Below are 16,826 nucleotides of genomic sequence, written 5' to 3' on the forward strand. Positions count from 1 at the left end.
TTTTGTTATATAATTAGATGTCATAAGAGACATGTAAGTTCACATTCATCTCTCAGTTTTAGAATGAGCTCTTTTAAGGACCAAATGAATTTTGAATCTTCATGTTGCTCTCCTTTAGGAGAGTAATTCAAATTTTCCCGGAGAGCATCCCTGTTCCGGCCTTAACGTAGTGATTGGGAATTCCAGAAGGGTTTATTCTTCAGTAAAATGACGTTCTTTGATCATGCTGAATTAGACGTCAATAACTAAATAACCCCATAACCGCATTTATTGTTCAGAAATTAATAGAACTACTGAATAAAACTTGCAGGTAAATACGATACAGTGCTAAATAGAATATACCATCATCAAAACTCTACAGGATTTCTATCCAGGCAGACAACACCTGGTTTTACACTTTTAACTGACCTTCAGAAACTCTCGCCTCCTATAATCGCCACGGACATGTTACAATAATAATAATAATAATAATAATAATAATAACTTTATTTAAGTGTCAGGGTAAGTATTTAGCTTACAGAAGCTAATTAGGGACACTACTACGCTACAATAGATTAAGATTATAATGTAATAAACGTAATGATCTTTGACTGTGAAACACTACAGTAGTATCATTCTCAGCTATTTCGACTATTTCGCGTGCAGCAAAAACGCTCCATGTGAAAGTTCAAATTACATTCAGAAATTGTTCTCACCCTACCTAGACACAAAGCCTACTGGTGACAGAAATGCTTTTTAAAGCATCAATGATGTATCAGTAAGATTATTATGCTTGACAAAATCTTCACTACTTGTTCAACAATTCGCCATCAAACCAAATCTTCTTCTGCACCACAACACCAGTCGTAATTTCCTCCCCCTGGATTCCAACAAAATGTAGGTCGTAACTATGCTCTGTCAGGGGGTCCACAATTTTCCCTCCTTGCTCAGTTGGTGATCCAGGAACTCCGAGCAGCTCAGCATCCACGCCTTGCTTGAGAATCACAGCTGCCTCTGTAGGCTCACCCAATCCTTGAGGGCGTTTTGTCAGTTTAACAATCTATACAGCAAAGCAATCAATTGTTTCACTATTAGCGGATGGTAGTAGTAAACAACACTAAGCTCTTTTATATAATGAGTCAAATTATTCCCGCATTTTGATTGGTTCTCACCTAATATCTATACAGACACATAGATGAGGTCAATATAACAACAATTTCCTTCTGTGTTTTAAAATGGAGGAAGGTCTTCAGAATTTAGACAATATTTTACGTGGCTGGCAAAAAAGTCTTATGGAGGCTGTGAACAGGTACGAGAAGCAAGAAGAAGAATGAAAAGGCCGTTTTTTAGAAAATGACTCTGAATTATTCAAATACAATGTTTGTAATCCGTGTTAATCTTCTCCATTCTTAGCCATCCTTGTTCTTTTCTGGTTTATTATTATCTCTTTGGTGTTTATATATGCATTTAAGCTGCTATTTTCGGGTTTCTTTAAATTTAAAAGCAATTTCTTACGTGGCCCAAATAATGCAAGCAGAATGCCACGACTGGGCTTCTTTAAACATTTTTCTATTCAAGTTCAGCTCGTAAAGAACGGCGCTTTGTTTTTTAACTGAAAGCAGACCATGTCGTCGACGTCTCGAAGCCGTCGCCGGTGTATATCGGTTTCCGTCTGTTGAAAAAGTCGCTATAGTTTCTCAGGTGCTCCCAAAGTTTTCTTGTGTTGGACATTACTATCGTTTATACCCTCATCGACCAAAGCTCTTAACCTATAAGCACGCCGAAGTTTTGCTCATTTTTGTTCGCACATCGGCCTACCTGCAAGTAATCCGGGTCCTTTGTTGGAGTGTGGAACAAGTAGGCATTGCCCACGTCACCGTACATGAGGTATGTGGCATTCTCAGGGTACAGATCATCAGCTTTATCAAAGTGATCATAGCGCGGTACATCAACAATCTTCATGTCAGCTGTCATGAACGGTGCGCCACTGTCAAGGCCAACGAAGAAGTCAAACTTCACGCTGAGTTGTTCCTCCCCTGAATCGTTAAACAGTAGGTCATGAAGCCTCTTTGGTTCATTCTGTAGATTTCGTAACACCATCGGTGTCGACTCGCTACCAGACTTCTCCACGGTGGTATTGAAAGTTGCCACATCGTCGTCTGACAGGAACCTGAACCTAGCAACAGCGAAGTACTCGCGCACAGTTTGTTTGAAGTTTCCCGCATAACATACAAAGATGTCTTTCTCTGCGTTCACCCTGTCTGTGCTTACGAAGCTGTGGACGTCAGGTGCGTCTGTGACCTGTTGAAGAAGGTTTATTTAAAAAAAAAGAAAAAACGCAAAATAAATACTCCTATGGGGAAACTAAATGACTGACGTATTTTCTTCTTTTATTTGAAATATCTGATCACAAGTTTGACTAGAAATACCAAAATTACCAAGTAAATTATGATAAAGATTAATAAAATTTGAAAACAAAAAAACTCATTTTTTCTTCAAGCATAATTGAGATTTATGTCCGAACGTTTTTCAGAACGTTTTTCAGTTTTTTTCTTCCTTTTCTACTGATATGCTGCTGAAATTGTTGAAAACGATTTTTTACTACGTCTATGTGAGTATTTAACGATGAAAGTCTGCAGACTTCGACAGTTTCCGTGTCATTATACCTGTCTCATAGTTTATTACTTACAGTTCCAATGGCATTCAGGATTGCATTTCTCATGATGCCGGCTAAATCGTCCATGAATTCCATGGAGGAGGACCACGGGTCCAAGCAAGTAGTTATTATGTACTTCACTCCATCTTTGTTCTTTGGGTTCAGCTGTCATGGGTGACAAAAACAAAACGAGGAAACTGATCAGGCGAAAGCTGGCACTCAATCCGTGACTCGTCGAGAAGCTAGGCCCGTGTTTGAAAATTTTTGAGACTGAGAATACCTATAGTCGAGATCTCGTATTTCTAGATCGGATCAATAAGAACATCTGAGACACTTGATTTTGTAGACACCATTCTCCACCATTCAATTGTGTGATCTGGGGATATTATGGCCTCAAGGTAATTTATTTGCTGTTCCGTGGGAACTTTATTATTAATTTCTGATAGAAAACATTCATCAAAAGGAACAGAGAGGACATACAATCGAACGTTTACTTTAGGGATTTACTAACGGCCACTTCCCCACAACGGCCACCTCTCCATAGCAGCCACATTTTCGTCCAACTTGAGAGATTTGCTCTTATTCTAGCCTTCCAACAATGCATGGCTACCTCAGTCTCCAAAATGGCTAATAAACTCTGTTCCCAGGGTAGCCGTTGTAGAGAGGTTCGACTGTATTTGATTTTCCTTACCCCAAGCCTTTTCTTGAAGTGCTCCAGTGCAGAGCTGTACTGGTGATCTTTCATCGTAGAGGACGTCACAATCATAGGCATTCGCTGTTCAGATTCGTCGGCAGAGTCGTGACAGAGATCGTTGAAAATTGCAGTATTAACGGCATTGCATACATTAACATCTTCATTCCCACTGATATTGACCGAGAAGCATGGGATCAAAGTGTCTGGACCAATCTTCCGTAAAACGGCCATTGCGTGCTCGTCCTTGAGACAAGAACAAAAACTCGGGTTTTAGTTTCTTTCGAATCAAAATTGTTGTTTAAAAAAAGATAAAGTTTGTAGTTTGTATCTACAAGCCTTAATGGCTTATCAGTCCGATGCTTAACTCCGGTCTCGATAAAATTAATCCACCAGGAAAATTTATACCTCATTAGCTTGCATGGACGCTAGTCCATCCCTGTACGTCCTCCCTCTCCCTACCTCCGAATTTTTTTGTTAGGTTGCAACAAATGCACTTGCATAACGGTTTCTACCCCTGGGTGGTATGAGTCAAAAGTGAGAAGAATGAAATAAGGCTAATATACAATAGTTTGTTTATAATCTTTCTATTTTCTACGATCGTTGATGACGTATAAATATAGAACCGCTGGGAATGAATGCATCGCGCTCGTTCCCTCGTGCTCGCTCCGTTGGCTTGCCTTTGACCAAGGAGAACCAATTTTGGACAGACTACCAATAATCTAATAATACAGTGTAAGCACCTTTGAGAGTTCCTCGTTGGTTTTTCCCAGTATGTTCTCTTTTATGAAGGTTTTGTAGTCAACATCCTCCCCAGGTACCTTTCGTTGTGGTAGCTGCTTGGTGGTTTCAAGAACAAAATTGTCAAAGTCCTCTGCCATGCACACCCAATAGCAGTACAGGATCTTCGAGGTGAACATGCACTCCGATAAAATACGGCCGTACCCGTTCTTGTGGAGACCAATCACCTGACGGAAACAGAAAAGAAACAGAAACATCGGTTAAAGAAAGGACTTGATCTCAATCGTACAAGATGCACCTTTCCCACCAAGGGTTTAAATTAACAGTTAGATCAAGAAGTCTTAAGTTAAAAGTTGCGTCAAAGCACATGGACAAGCTGCCGAATTGCAAATTACAACTTTGTTTCTCAATCGTGGTTTTGGCACCCGCTTCTTTCGCTGGGACCTATAAAAGCGCTACGTCCCAGTTGGATGAGTAGACTCTTAAATAACACTCATGACACCTGGACGGCGATCCCTAATTACTACTTCGATAAACATGGCGGGCTCCTTTTTCTTCTAAACTGTAATTACAGTGTCGAGAAATTAGACAGAAAAATCCCTCTCTTTTATCGAGAACTCCTTGATCACTTTCAAGAACTGCGTAGCAATTACGAAGATCCCTTGAAACGCGAATTCATTTTGTGGAACAACAGAGATATAACTATAGAAAACAAATCGGTATTTTGGAAGCGTGGCGTGATAGTAATGTTCTTTTTGTGCAAGACTTGCTGAACAATCGAGGTAATTATCTTTCACCACAAGAATTCAGCGATAAATATAACATCAAAGTTAACTTTCTGCAATACTACCAAATCACCTCAGCTATTCCCGCTTATTTCAAAAGTTACGCATCAGTTCATATGGACCTTAGAGATCTGAATTCAATTTGCGAAAACTTCGATTTCCAACTATCTAAAGATATCACTCTCAATTTAAAGAAAACTTTCTGCAGCAGTTTTATAAACTTTTTGTAGAGGAAATCAACAGAACCTACTGCTATTAAATCATGGCGGAAAATTGTCCTGAAGTTGCTGACAATTGGGTGAACTGTATCCGAAACAATTATAAAATCACTCGGGATAATAAGTTAAGACAATTTTATTTCAAGTCGTTGCACGGAATACTAGTCACTAATAAAGAACTTAATCGATTTGGAATAACTGACTGTGCCAAATGTGTTCTGTGCGGTGAAAATGACGCTATTGAACATGCATTCTTTGATTGTCAATCTCTCTTGAAATTATGTGACGAGTCTCTTCACTGGTTCAATAGTTTACACCAAATCAATGTCAACGTAACCCCGCTACAATGCTTTCTCAATTTACCAACACCAAACACCAATCTTTCTGATAACCAAACAAAGGATTTGCGTCTTCTCCTGTTATATGCAAAGCAATACCATTATGCTTGCAAAACAATGCAAAAGAAACAAGATACTTCTGAATTCATATCTAAATTTATTATCCAGCTTGAAATAGACAAATGACTTGACGTGACTATGTTGCCCTTTCCCCCAACTATACACATATTTGCAAAGCTAGAGAGACACATTGTTTGTAATATTTACTACCGTATACATTATCGACTATTTTTCATTAGAATATTATCAGTTGTAACAACCCTCTTTTTTGCACTACTTTTGTAATTTGTTGCAATATTGTAATATGTTTTTTTTTATCAATAAAATAAAATAAAATTAAAAAAAAAAATCGATGGAATTCCACCATGATTAGAAGTTGGAATAAGTACTGAATGAACAGTTAAACGAGTCGAGAGTACAAGAAGGTTGACTTAATCAGCTGACATCAACATCACCTTACTTGAGAGAGAATTCAGTACGAGTGTCGATAAAAATGCATGAGAGTTTGTGGTCAAACGAGATCAAGAGTTTGAGTTCTTGTCGGTAACCCTTAATGTGGGCTTACTCACTTTGTTAGCCAGCAATACTCCGCATGCGGCGGCGCCTGGCTTTGATCCCTCTATGCCAACATCACCAAGGGTGAAATCTCCGTGATAGTACACCACGTCACTTGCCACAGAAAGAAAATTGTTTAGATTCTTGTTACGGTAGCAAATTGCTCCAGCTGGATATGGGCAGAAGCCGGATTTGTGTGGATCCACAGTGATTGTGTCGCACTGGTTAAGAACCATCAGTTGTTTCTTCACGTGATTGTTCAGGAAGAGTTCAGGGACGAAGCCTTCTTCTTGAGGAGTCGGCATGGTATCACCCACTGATGGGTCACGTAACATGCAAGAGAAATATGCTCCCCACGCAGCGTCTGCGTGAATGGTGAAATTGAGCCCCTGAGGTAAAAACGAGCAAAACAACGGAATGAGAGTAAAAACATGAAAACAGCAGCAGCCACACAACAGCAAAAAGAACAACAACAGCGGGAACTGGCATTGGGCAAATGTGAACGTAAAACAGCGAGAACGATTGAAAACAAGGTTGAGAAATTTCACGTTTAAACGTGCCAGTGTTAACAAATAGTGTACTCGTACCATTACCATCACTATGTCTACGACTACTACATCTACAGAAGTCATACTTTAATATACCTTCTCCATCGTGCTAAGTTCTTTCCTTATTTCGAAAATGTCTTTCAAAGGATCAACGGCACTTTCTTCCGTTGTCCCCATGATGCTTATCACGCTGATCACGGGAATTTCATTGTTCATCTTCTCTAGCAGAATCTTCTTCAGCCCTGAATGCATCACAAAGAACATACCATTCACTTTCATTGATTCCGGAGCTAGTCTGTACCAATGCAAACTACTTATTGAGATTATCGAAAAAAAAAAATCATCCATCCACTGTCAGCGTATAAGAAACAATTTTCTGGTGGACATAATTGCTGTCTAGTCGTCCTAACAAAAGTTGTGCTGTTTAGAAGTTTCAGTGAAAATAAATTGATTTAACATTAAGATATTTTTTAGTCACTTAAAGTAAGGGTTTCTTACGATAGTCACCACGAGGGAGAAGAAAGTTTAGTTCATCAAGAATTGTTTCCTTTGTTATCTAATTAAGGGAGTGATTCCAAGAAAAAAAACTCAATGCTTAAGAGGCTGTCTCTGTAAGGACCGACCACTGATTTTACTTCGAAAATTCGATTTTTCTCATAAGCTGGGATTTCGAAGCCCTTACCTAGTCAATCACTAAAATGAGTTTTATTTCATTAAAAATTCCAATTGAAGTTTTCTAGGATTGATTGAAGTTCGGTCCGCTCGACACAAGTTTCATGCCCGCCGAAACTGGAAAAATAGCACATATTGCCGGCGCTCTAAAAAAAATAATATTCGCTCAAAAGTCCCAATTCTTTTTTTCAACTATAGATATATCATAGCAGTTTGTTTAGCCATGTTGCAATTATAACTCAATGTTGTTCCTTCAACGGTTAAAAGAAGATTTTCTACCCGTTAAATCGTGTTTTGAACCAAACGCGAAAATAGCTCTACTTTGAAGGCACGTTTAAAAAATGTGGCACCTGTTTGAGACTGCTCAATTACATGAATAGAAAGTATAAATGTCCCTTAATTTAAAACAATAATAAAATTTGTCTGCTCACTGGGTTTTCAAAACTAACGACCGCTTAAAGTTCAGGAAATTTTGAAAACATTCCGGTGAGTAACTAACACACTTGCCTTCGTAAAGTGCTCCAATAAATTCCCGTAAATCTCTTACCTGGCTTCAAGATTAAAGTTTTGGTCCTTTGTAGCGATCCTTGAAACCTAGGTAGCATTAAAACTGTCAGCCTTTCCTTCCAACTGTAGGTTTACATATAAAGTAGATTTATACGTTCCTCATCTGTGTCGAGCGTGACCGTCACATACCTCGATGTTCTTTGTATTACTGACCATTGCTTTCCTCGAAGCCGGTTTAATCATGTAGACTCCTCTTGAAAGGTTTGTAGAAGCACTCTTTTGGACAACTCCGGCACACATACATGTATGAACTGTAAACGGTGATTCGGGAAGCCAAGGAAGGATTGATAAATGCCACGGCCATTTTGTGTTTGCAACAAGTGATTTAGTTCCCAATCTTCCCGTGAGTATAACGGGAAGATTGGGAACTAACGGGTAGAAGATCTTCTTTTAACCGTTGAAGGAACAACATTGAATTATAATTGCAACATGGCTAGACAAACTGCTACCATGTATCTATAGTTAAAAAAGGAATTGGGACTTTTGAGCGAATATTATTTTTTTTAGAGCGCCGGCAATATGTGCTATTTTTCCAGTTTCGGCGGGCATGAAACTTGTGTCGAGCGGACCGAACTTTAATCAATCCTAGAAAACTTCAATTGGAATTTTTAATGAAACAAAACTCATTTTAGTGATTGACTAGGTAAGGGCTTTGAAATCCCAACTTACGAGAATAATCGAATTTTCGAAGTAAAATCAGTGGTCGGTCCTTACAGAGACAGCCTCTTAAAGGTTAACCGGTTTCACTGCATGTACCACTGCAGCACCACAGGTTGCTATATAGTTTTTTCTGGCCTGTATTTTTGTGCAGCAGTATATTGGTTAAGTATACCAGAGAAAAATATGGCTGAGGGGTACTTAGATTGAAGAAACATGAATGCTTTTCTTTGTAGTCACCATGTTGATAAAATCCCACTTCACTTACTCTTAGAGTCCATGCGCGCTTTTACGTCAACGGGAACAGTGACGAGACTTCCTTTCCCCAAACCTACGATGTTGACTGCCTTCACCAAAGAGACATGGTGTGTACTGGCAGCTAGAACACACGGCGATTTGGTCAGCTGGTGGCGGCGGCAGAACTCTTGAGCACCAATGGACTCGTAGATGTAATTGTCCATGGTGTTTCGAAACTCTCCCGGTGTAAGACCAGCCTGGTCTGCCACTTCGAATGGCATCTTGATGATACTGTCAGCATCAAGGTTGAGGAGTTCCCATTGTGTTGCGTCCACCAATTTAATGGTAGTTCCTCTTTGAGGTAGGTGTACCTACGGTTGACGAAATGTTGGATAAGAACTACTGTAAAAAATATAATAATACTGCAAAAAAAAAAAGAAGAAAAATTTGACTACCATTCCTATTTGACTAACAATAGACGGATCGAAACCCACCAATGACTGATGACAAACTTTACACGAGTCTTTCAGCCAATACCATCATGGCTACACTGACCAATCACGTTCAACGAACCATACTTATAACATCATCGACTGACAAACACTATTCACTTGACTCTGAAGATGACCTCCGCTCAGGTTGTCGAAACGTCAGTCACCAACAACAGTTCTTTTCAGAACTACACTCACCCGGACGATCACACTATACGAACTACTGATACTCCTGGGTTCAAACCATTCACTATACAACTAGCTTTATTTGCATGATCATAAAGACATACAGTGTTGGTAAAGATTTGTAAACTGACACTAAAAAAGTAATGATTTCCGTGAACATATAACAAGGTAATGAAATAGCAATCAAGTTGCATCAGTTTGATTCTAATAAAAGAAGAATATTGCGTAGATCAAAGCAAGATAACATGGATTTTGCTAATTGAATATTATCATAATGATCTGCAGAGGTCACAAGTTCGCCTATGGCTTTTAATGGGCATTTAAATGAAGAAATAAATGAACAAATTTGTTTTCACTTCTATCTACCTGGTATCCACTTGCTTTTGATAATTGATCATCTTTGAGCAAAGCTTCTTGAAGTCCCAATGGGTAGTATTTGAGATTCCTTGCCACCCATATTGCTTCAATGTTTGCAACTGTTCCACCTGTCACTAAATGTCCCATGCTGTCTTCTCTCTTCAAGCCTATCATTTCACACAAGTCTCCACCTGCCTCGATTTCGTACATGGTCGTTACTGGCGATCCCTCAGCTGCACAGTTGTTCTGGTTCCATAGTATCGAAGCTATGTAGCCAAGATTCGCTGGAACTGCAGTGTCCCAGTTGACATGGCCCTAGAAAATATCAATAGAATAAAATGATATTTTTAAATGCCCGATTTCAAAACTGATATGTACATCGGGGGGAAGGGGAGTTACTCTAACAAAGTTTTATAAGGGGAGACACCGCCCCGAGGTCCACCCCCTTACCCTTTTGTATACCATTTAGGCGAAAAAGGTGCCCCTTTGGTAGAACTTTAATTGAAAAAAGGTACCCCTTTCTTAGACCTTTAACTGAAAAAAAGTACCCTTTTCCAATGCTTTCATAACCGGCACGTATTATGAATATATCGCCAAAAAAGGTAATCTTCTTGTCATTTTCACGTAGTGCTTTTATAATTCAAATGTTACATCCATAAAGTCCGCCTGTTCGAAATGTTTTAATTAAAGATCCGTTTAAACTACTAAACGACAGATTTCCTAACCTTTCATTTACCTCAACTTGTGATATCCCTTCCCTTTTATACACCTCAAGCCTGAAAAAGGTACCACTTTTTGGCCGAGTCTTCCTGTATAGACCATTATAGGGAGAACACCCCTCCACTGGGGTATACATGCAGATAGAACTAAAGTAAGGTAAAATCTATCTGCAAGCCTTCGTAGTCCATTGCTAGTAAACAATCTTACAAACGTTTTGTCAGATTGACCTTACAGTGTAGGCGGTACAAGACGTCTTTTGCCTCAAAGAACACAACAGAATGACCTCTCAGCCACGGTTCGTAAGCGGACCTCTCCATCCGGAGAATGGCAGAATTTGGTAACAGAAAATCAATAAGTAATACCTACTACATCACACTAAGTTATCACGAGAGAGAGGATTAATGCTATAATGATGCTTAAATAGAAAACAGTTAGCTATAACTATATAGCTTGACATGATGTCCAAATGTTAAATTATTGCCTGTCAGGTCAGAATAATCAATAATCCTGCAGATGCCCATATCTGCCATTTTCACTATTTATAAAAAACAATTAGATTATGACTTCAAAATTTCTATCGCGTGATAGTTGACGAGGGCGCAGTTCGAGTCAGCTATTTATATTATGCATAGAAATCGATAGCAAATAACCTAATTGCTTTAGTATAAATCTACCAGTCGTTCAGTACTTAATCTGAATCCTCTTCGCAGACACTTCGAAAACGTAAAGAAGTGGCCGCCACAGACTGCGTTAACAAGCGCACACTGCTACGCTACTCCCCATCTACAACAGAGTAGATAGTGAGTAGCGTAGCCAATGAGCAAACGACATTCGTGATAGAACAGTAGTAGATTTATACTAATTGTGATTAGCCTTTAAGCTGACCCCTCCTAGATTCACTTATGTTTTGGAAGTCAAAGCACATCCGGCGTCCTACATATCTAAATAACAAGAATCTTCTAGGTCTTTGGTAACCAACCTTGTATCGCGTGCTAAAGAAAGGGACAGACTTTTGCAGTTCTTCTTGCATCTTATCCAGTTCTGTTTTCATCTTCGAAAGCGATATTTGGAAAGACTTTGCATCCCGTAACTCATCCGTTACATAGGGAGGGTCACATGGGTAATAACTGCAAAGTAAATATTAATTATTAGCTTTTCTTGGTTATCATGATCTTCGTCATGTCATTTATTATCGAGTCGCTTTTTTATGGTTGAGCCGATCGGAAAGAAATAGAGAAAATACAAACTGAACAGTTGCTTGCTCTAAGAACAATGAACAGGCCCAGGCTTTCATGGTTTTGAAAGAAACTTCAAATTCAATGACGGTTTACCGACCGATGTAGCATCGCATAAAATGTCTATTTTTTTAATCAGGTGCATGATTCAGATGATAATTGATAGTTTAAAAACAATTCTAATTCACCAGAATCCCTTCAATCAATTACCCCTTCCGGAAGTTAAAATGTGAGTCAATGGCTTCTGTCATTAGATCTGTAAACACATCAGCATTCTCAGCTTTAGGACCCAAAAACCAGGTCCCCACAGCGGCCCAGGGCTTTGCTACGTCATCTTGAAGCGCACGCTTGGAAAAAATGCGGCGTCTATGGTCGTACATGCGCGCTTTTCCTTTGCGAGGCTGCTTTTTCCCTGTTCGGTTGCTTTTCTTGCGAGGAGTAAACATCTTGGCTCCCGGAGTAACGATCTAGAACACAAATCGGGAAAACACCATGTAAGAAGGCACGCGATGAAAGGCGTACTTCTTGTTTCACTATAGATTAATTAAATACGCGTGAAAACACAGCAATCGTCAACAAGCTATGATTGAGCAATCACAACACGACACTATCACCAATTAGAGAACTTAAGCAAACGAAGATACGGCAACGAGAACGTCACCGAACTAAAGCCGTGTAATTTAATAAGTAGAACAATGGCTGTGCACATGCGTTATAAGTCTTTGTACATTTCTTTGCCGTTCTCTCCACAACAACAGCGTGAAATGCCTAAGTTCTGCGCAATTTGGAGATGGCGAACGACGGCCGCTAATTTGTCGCATATTTATTTGGAATTGAACGCTGACATTACATATTTAGCTTGAGCAAGTTCTGAGACCAATAGACGCTCTGAACAGATCTGGACAGTTGCTTAATTTCTTTTTTGATCGTGAGACACAGCAAACTTTGAGGACAATCATTGGGTAAATATTTTCTTTCTATGAAATTGTAATTTAGTAAAATCCTTACTTATCATCACTGCCGTGTTTTTGTTATAGATTGCGACCGCAAATATGTATAAAGGGATATTAAAGAGCACAGTTTGAAACCGTTGGTTAAATCACAACCCTTCTAGTAACATAGAACCGGTACGATCTGTTGACCTGATGAGGGGACAATTTGATAATCAATTTTTCTTTATTTATTTTCTCGCGGAGTCTTTTTTTAATGAAACATAAAACATTTTCTCCGTGTTTCTATCGAATTGTAGAAACACAATCTTGAAAAGTTTGGAGAACTCGAGAAAGCTGTGGTTCCTGTTAATCTCCCAAACGTCCACTCGCGCGTCTAAAAAATTGATAGAAATACGGCTGGAAAATGTTTTCTATATCTTGAATAAATTGTGTAAAACGTGTATTACACAATTTTAAGCCCGGCTTAATTAAAAGGCTATTTTATCTATATTTTTTTTGTTTAATTTCTACGTTTGTTGCGTATCTATCAGGAGACACTTCACTTATTATTCGATAATGAAATTTTCCCACAATTGTTTGATAAGGAAAGAATGTTTTACAGCCTATATGCCGTAACCATAGAGAACCTGAATTTTTGACGTTTTAATAAAAAGCGTCATGCACAGTCATGGAGAACTTATTGCGTGGTCTGAAAGGGCCCTCCTTTAAAAAAGGACGAAGAACACAATACAGTTAGAAGTTTTACATTATCCTCCTAAACATCAAGCATTACGCTTGATAGCATCGCCCCCAAAACAGACTAATGTGCACCTAATTATGCTCGTCACTTTGCTTATTACACTCGGTATGCCGAAAACAGGCTCGAAGTTCTGCAATTCTTTTTGCAAGGTGTTTTAAGAAACATCCCCTTATAATGTTATTGTCTTTCCACGAAGCAAAATAACGTATTTTCATAGCATATTATTTATACAAAAGTGTAAACAACTGATAAAATAATCAAACTGAGTAAACACTTCCGCATAGAAATGCACTATAAATCAGTTCCACTGTAAATATTATCCCCAAGATAAAAGTTGGAATATTATATAAAATACTTGTGACGAGTCAAATGTAACCAGTAGTGACGGAAATTGTGCAAACTTAAAATTGATTTGCAATGTAACAATGTTAACTACATAAATGGACGCTTGGAGCTGAAATTGATATAAAACATCAAAGATATAATATTATTGTTTGATCGCAAAATGACATTATTATGCTGTCAAAATGGTCCTACTATGTTGGTACAATGATGCTCCACCTTCACTGTTGTGCTCGAAATTATGTCGACATGATGTGTCGACCTCTTTTTTACTGTAGCAGGTGAAGGAAACACTACACTAACATTGTCGCAGCGAATTGAAACGTGTGAGGTTCTCCGAAACTTTTGTTATTCTCTTTTAAAGTTAAGAGGGAGATATTCGTCAATTACCATTATTTTTCTAAGGAAAGGACGCTAGAACTCTGGTGGATCACTTGCCACTATCCTCATTTATAATTTGCAACCGGGTTGTAAATGAGAAAGCAGTCTGATAGAAAATAAGGTCTTTTGAAATGTTTAGGATAAGCAAAACAAAATAAATTCTTTCCGGTTGATGCGTGACGCTTAAATGTCTAATAAAAATAAAAATTGAATGCTTTCTCTTTTTTCATTCCAGGTAAACGGCGCGCGCGAGTTTAGTTTCCGCGCGCTTAGCATCCGTACCTATGAACAGTCGCGCGAACCAATTAATAGTTTTCACACTAAATAGAGGCTAAGCCTGAAACGTTTGTGATTTTTCACAAGGTGACGCTTTGAAATTTCTCTACCTTAACAGTTTTCAGTTTGTATTTTGTTTTGGTTTTTTTATATGGTTTAATTAGCTTGTGAGCAGACGAAGCCGTGAGAGACGAAACAGCGTATGCTTGCGCTCTAAACTGGTTAGCACTGAGATTAGCACTGCAATATTCGTTTTGTGTGTAATGTTGACGGTTTCCGCTTCCTATTTATCTCATTATCTCAGGTCTCAGCTTAGGATGGTTTAAAACACCTTTTTGTTTAGTGTAGGTGTGTTGGCGATCGATCGCCCAGCTGTTGGTTTTCAAAAACCGTATTTTAAAATCCGAAAAACGAGTGCGTATATTATAAACAACTGTGTAAGCAGAGTATACAAAAAAATGCAATGCGCAAGATATCAGTAGCCATGTAGTTGATTTTCAAAAACGAGCTGTCTTAAGTGGTTATATAGCTAATACTATTGAAATGAGAATTGACATTTTTTATAATAAGCGGAAAATCTAAGATAACAAGTTGAGAAACTCGAGCTTAAACGGCGAAGCGACAACAAATAAAACGTGCAGCTGAATTCGTTCTCTTGTCGTGATAGAAATCAAAATATGAAATAAGACAATCGCATAATACTGTGCAGAATTTGTACCTTTTCCTTGTATCTTTTAAAGGCTGCAAGTGCGATGACAAAGCTCTTTCGTTAAGTGCTTGCGAAGAATGGCGTCAGATGTTTTGATATCAACTTTTTAACCCCAGTAAAATTTATGCGCCGTTTTTTCAATAATGGCATATATGAGTTAAAAGCATTCCCACACGTTCGTCCCGTTGCAATGACTACCAAATCCTGCAAACCATGAGCTGCATGCTTTGCCTATATTTTCTAATCACCGTTAGGTCTTGGGACATTTTGTTACATCTTGAGACAGATGAAATGTTATCCTATGCCCTCGTCCCTCTTTCACTTCTTTTTCATATTTCACTTGAAAGAAGGAATGACAAACACGGTCGAGACGCCATTTTACTGATTAGACATAGGCAAATCTGCTAGTCAAAAATGGGTGTAAGATTGACAACAGATGCATTGCCACCAGTAGATATTTGCATGCTTTAAGGAACTTGAGCTGCGCCACAAAAAAAAATCACTTAACTAGCTCAGATATTTATGATTCGTTGCAAAATATTCATTGGTCGACAAGTTCAGCTTCACTAGCGTGTCCCACTTGGGAGGGAAGGCTTTCAAATTGTTCGATTTTACATGCAATTAGAAAATTAACATGTAAATAACAGGGCTGAATACAGACCAAATAGTCAAAATCTGTACTCTATTTCAGACTGCAACAGCTCAAATTCATACCCTTTGGCACCAGACATACCTATATAAAATATATGAGGGAGTACCCCCTTAAAATTCTTCACTTGCTGACTGTAAATCTAATTGAAGTTTGATTTGACTGAGTAACGCTAAAATTAAGTTTATGGCTCTCCTACTTACTTGCGACCTATGCACAGCACAGCCTTGACGACAGTCTGCAGCCGACTGACTACTGTAAGTACCAGTTTCTTTAAAACAACATAGAGACAATGGTTTAAATAAATAGGTTAGGGTTATTAGCATATTTTGTCGACAACATTCGCCAGGCATTGTTCATAATCCATCTTGGCTAAGGGCAAGGTCTTACGCTGCCAAATATTCACAAAAAAAGCCTGATTGACTGCATCTTTGCCCGCTGAGAATTGGACCACTTAATATTTTTCTCACGCCAATAAGATTTACACTTTTGACTTTAAAGGAACACAACGAATGCTGTTGAGAATACTAAACCAGTTTTAGATAAACACGGGTCGGCAAATTTGTTTTGAACGCAGAGCTCGCCCTATCACTTTGGGAGAGCACCTATATAGTGCGATTTTTCTTCCCTTTTTTGGTAAATATATGAATCTTAGTCGTTTTAATTACACAATGAGAAGATACGTGCCATTGACTGATTACGCCCTTGCTTCATCTTTTCAGCATCAAGCCAGGCTATACAAAAAGGCTTTTTCTATGCAACTTAAAATGAAAAAGCAACCAAGCAAGGCAATCACAAAACAGTTCGGATTGTTTTATTTGGTTTCACTTCCTGATTGGATGAAAAAGTGGCGCCAGTTTTCTCAGCCAATCGTTTTGAATGCATAACTAATTGCTTTTCGGCACTCAAATGTAAAATAGTGTTTGGTATTGTGTTGTAACAATCTCTTTTTTGGCTTTCTTTGTTGTTGATTAATAATGATCAACGTAAAGACTTTGAAGGTATTTCGTTTGCTATCGACTGCAAACTTTAAATTTTACAAGAGATAACAAAGTGTCTTCTTAAAATCTTTATTAAATACCCC

General features: G+C 38.5%; 1 protein-coding gene across 2 annotated transcripts; it reads right to left on the bottom strand.

Annotated features, from left to right (window-relative positions):
• Positions 1-105: 105 nt before the first annotated feature.
• Positions 106-16,393, bottom strand: LOC145496436 (uncharacterized). 2 transcript variants are annotated; one of them, XM_081476087.1, is made up of 12 exons: positions 15,946-16,393; positions 11,904-12,160; positions 11,438-11,585; positions 9,748-10,053; positions 8,736-9,075; positions 6,668-6,813; positions 6,038-6,412; positions 4,070-4,294; positions 3,327-3,572; positions 2,669-2,800; positions 1,798-2,280; positions 106-1,039 (listed from the first exon to the last, which is right to left on the bottom strand). In XM_081476087.1, the coding sequence occupies exons 1-12, from the start codon at positions 16,093-16,095 to the stop codon at positions 788-790; spliced, it is 3,060 nt and encodes a 1,019-aa protein (XP_081332213.1). In that variant the 5' UTR covers positions 16,096-16,393; the 3' UTR covers positions 106-787. The 2 variants fall into 2 exon arrangements, with proteins under 2 accessions (XP_081332213.1, XP_081332214.1); XM_081476088.1 differs by lacking the exon at positions 15,946-16,393 and adding an exon at positions 15,103-15,666 and having other exon boundaries at positions 118-1,039.
• Positions 16,394-16,826: the final 433 nt, after the last annotated feature.

This window comes from Orbicella franksi, chromosome 9, assembly GCF_964199315.1.
Source record: "Orbicella franksi chromosome 9, jaOrbFran1.1, whole genome shotgun sequence".
In the NCBI taxonomy this organism is placed as follows: Eukaryota; Metazoa; Cnidaria; class Anthozoa; order Scleractinia; family Merulinidae; genus Orbicella; species Orbicella franksi.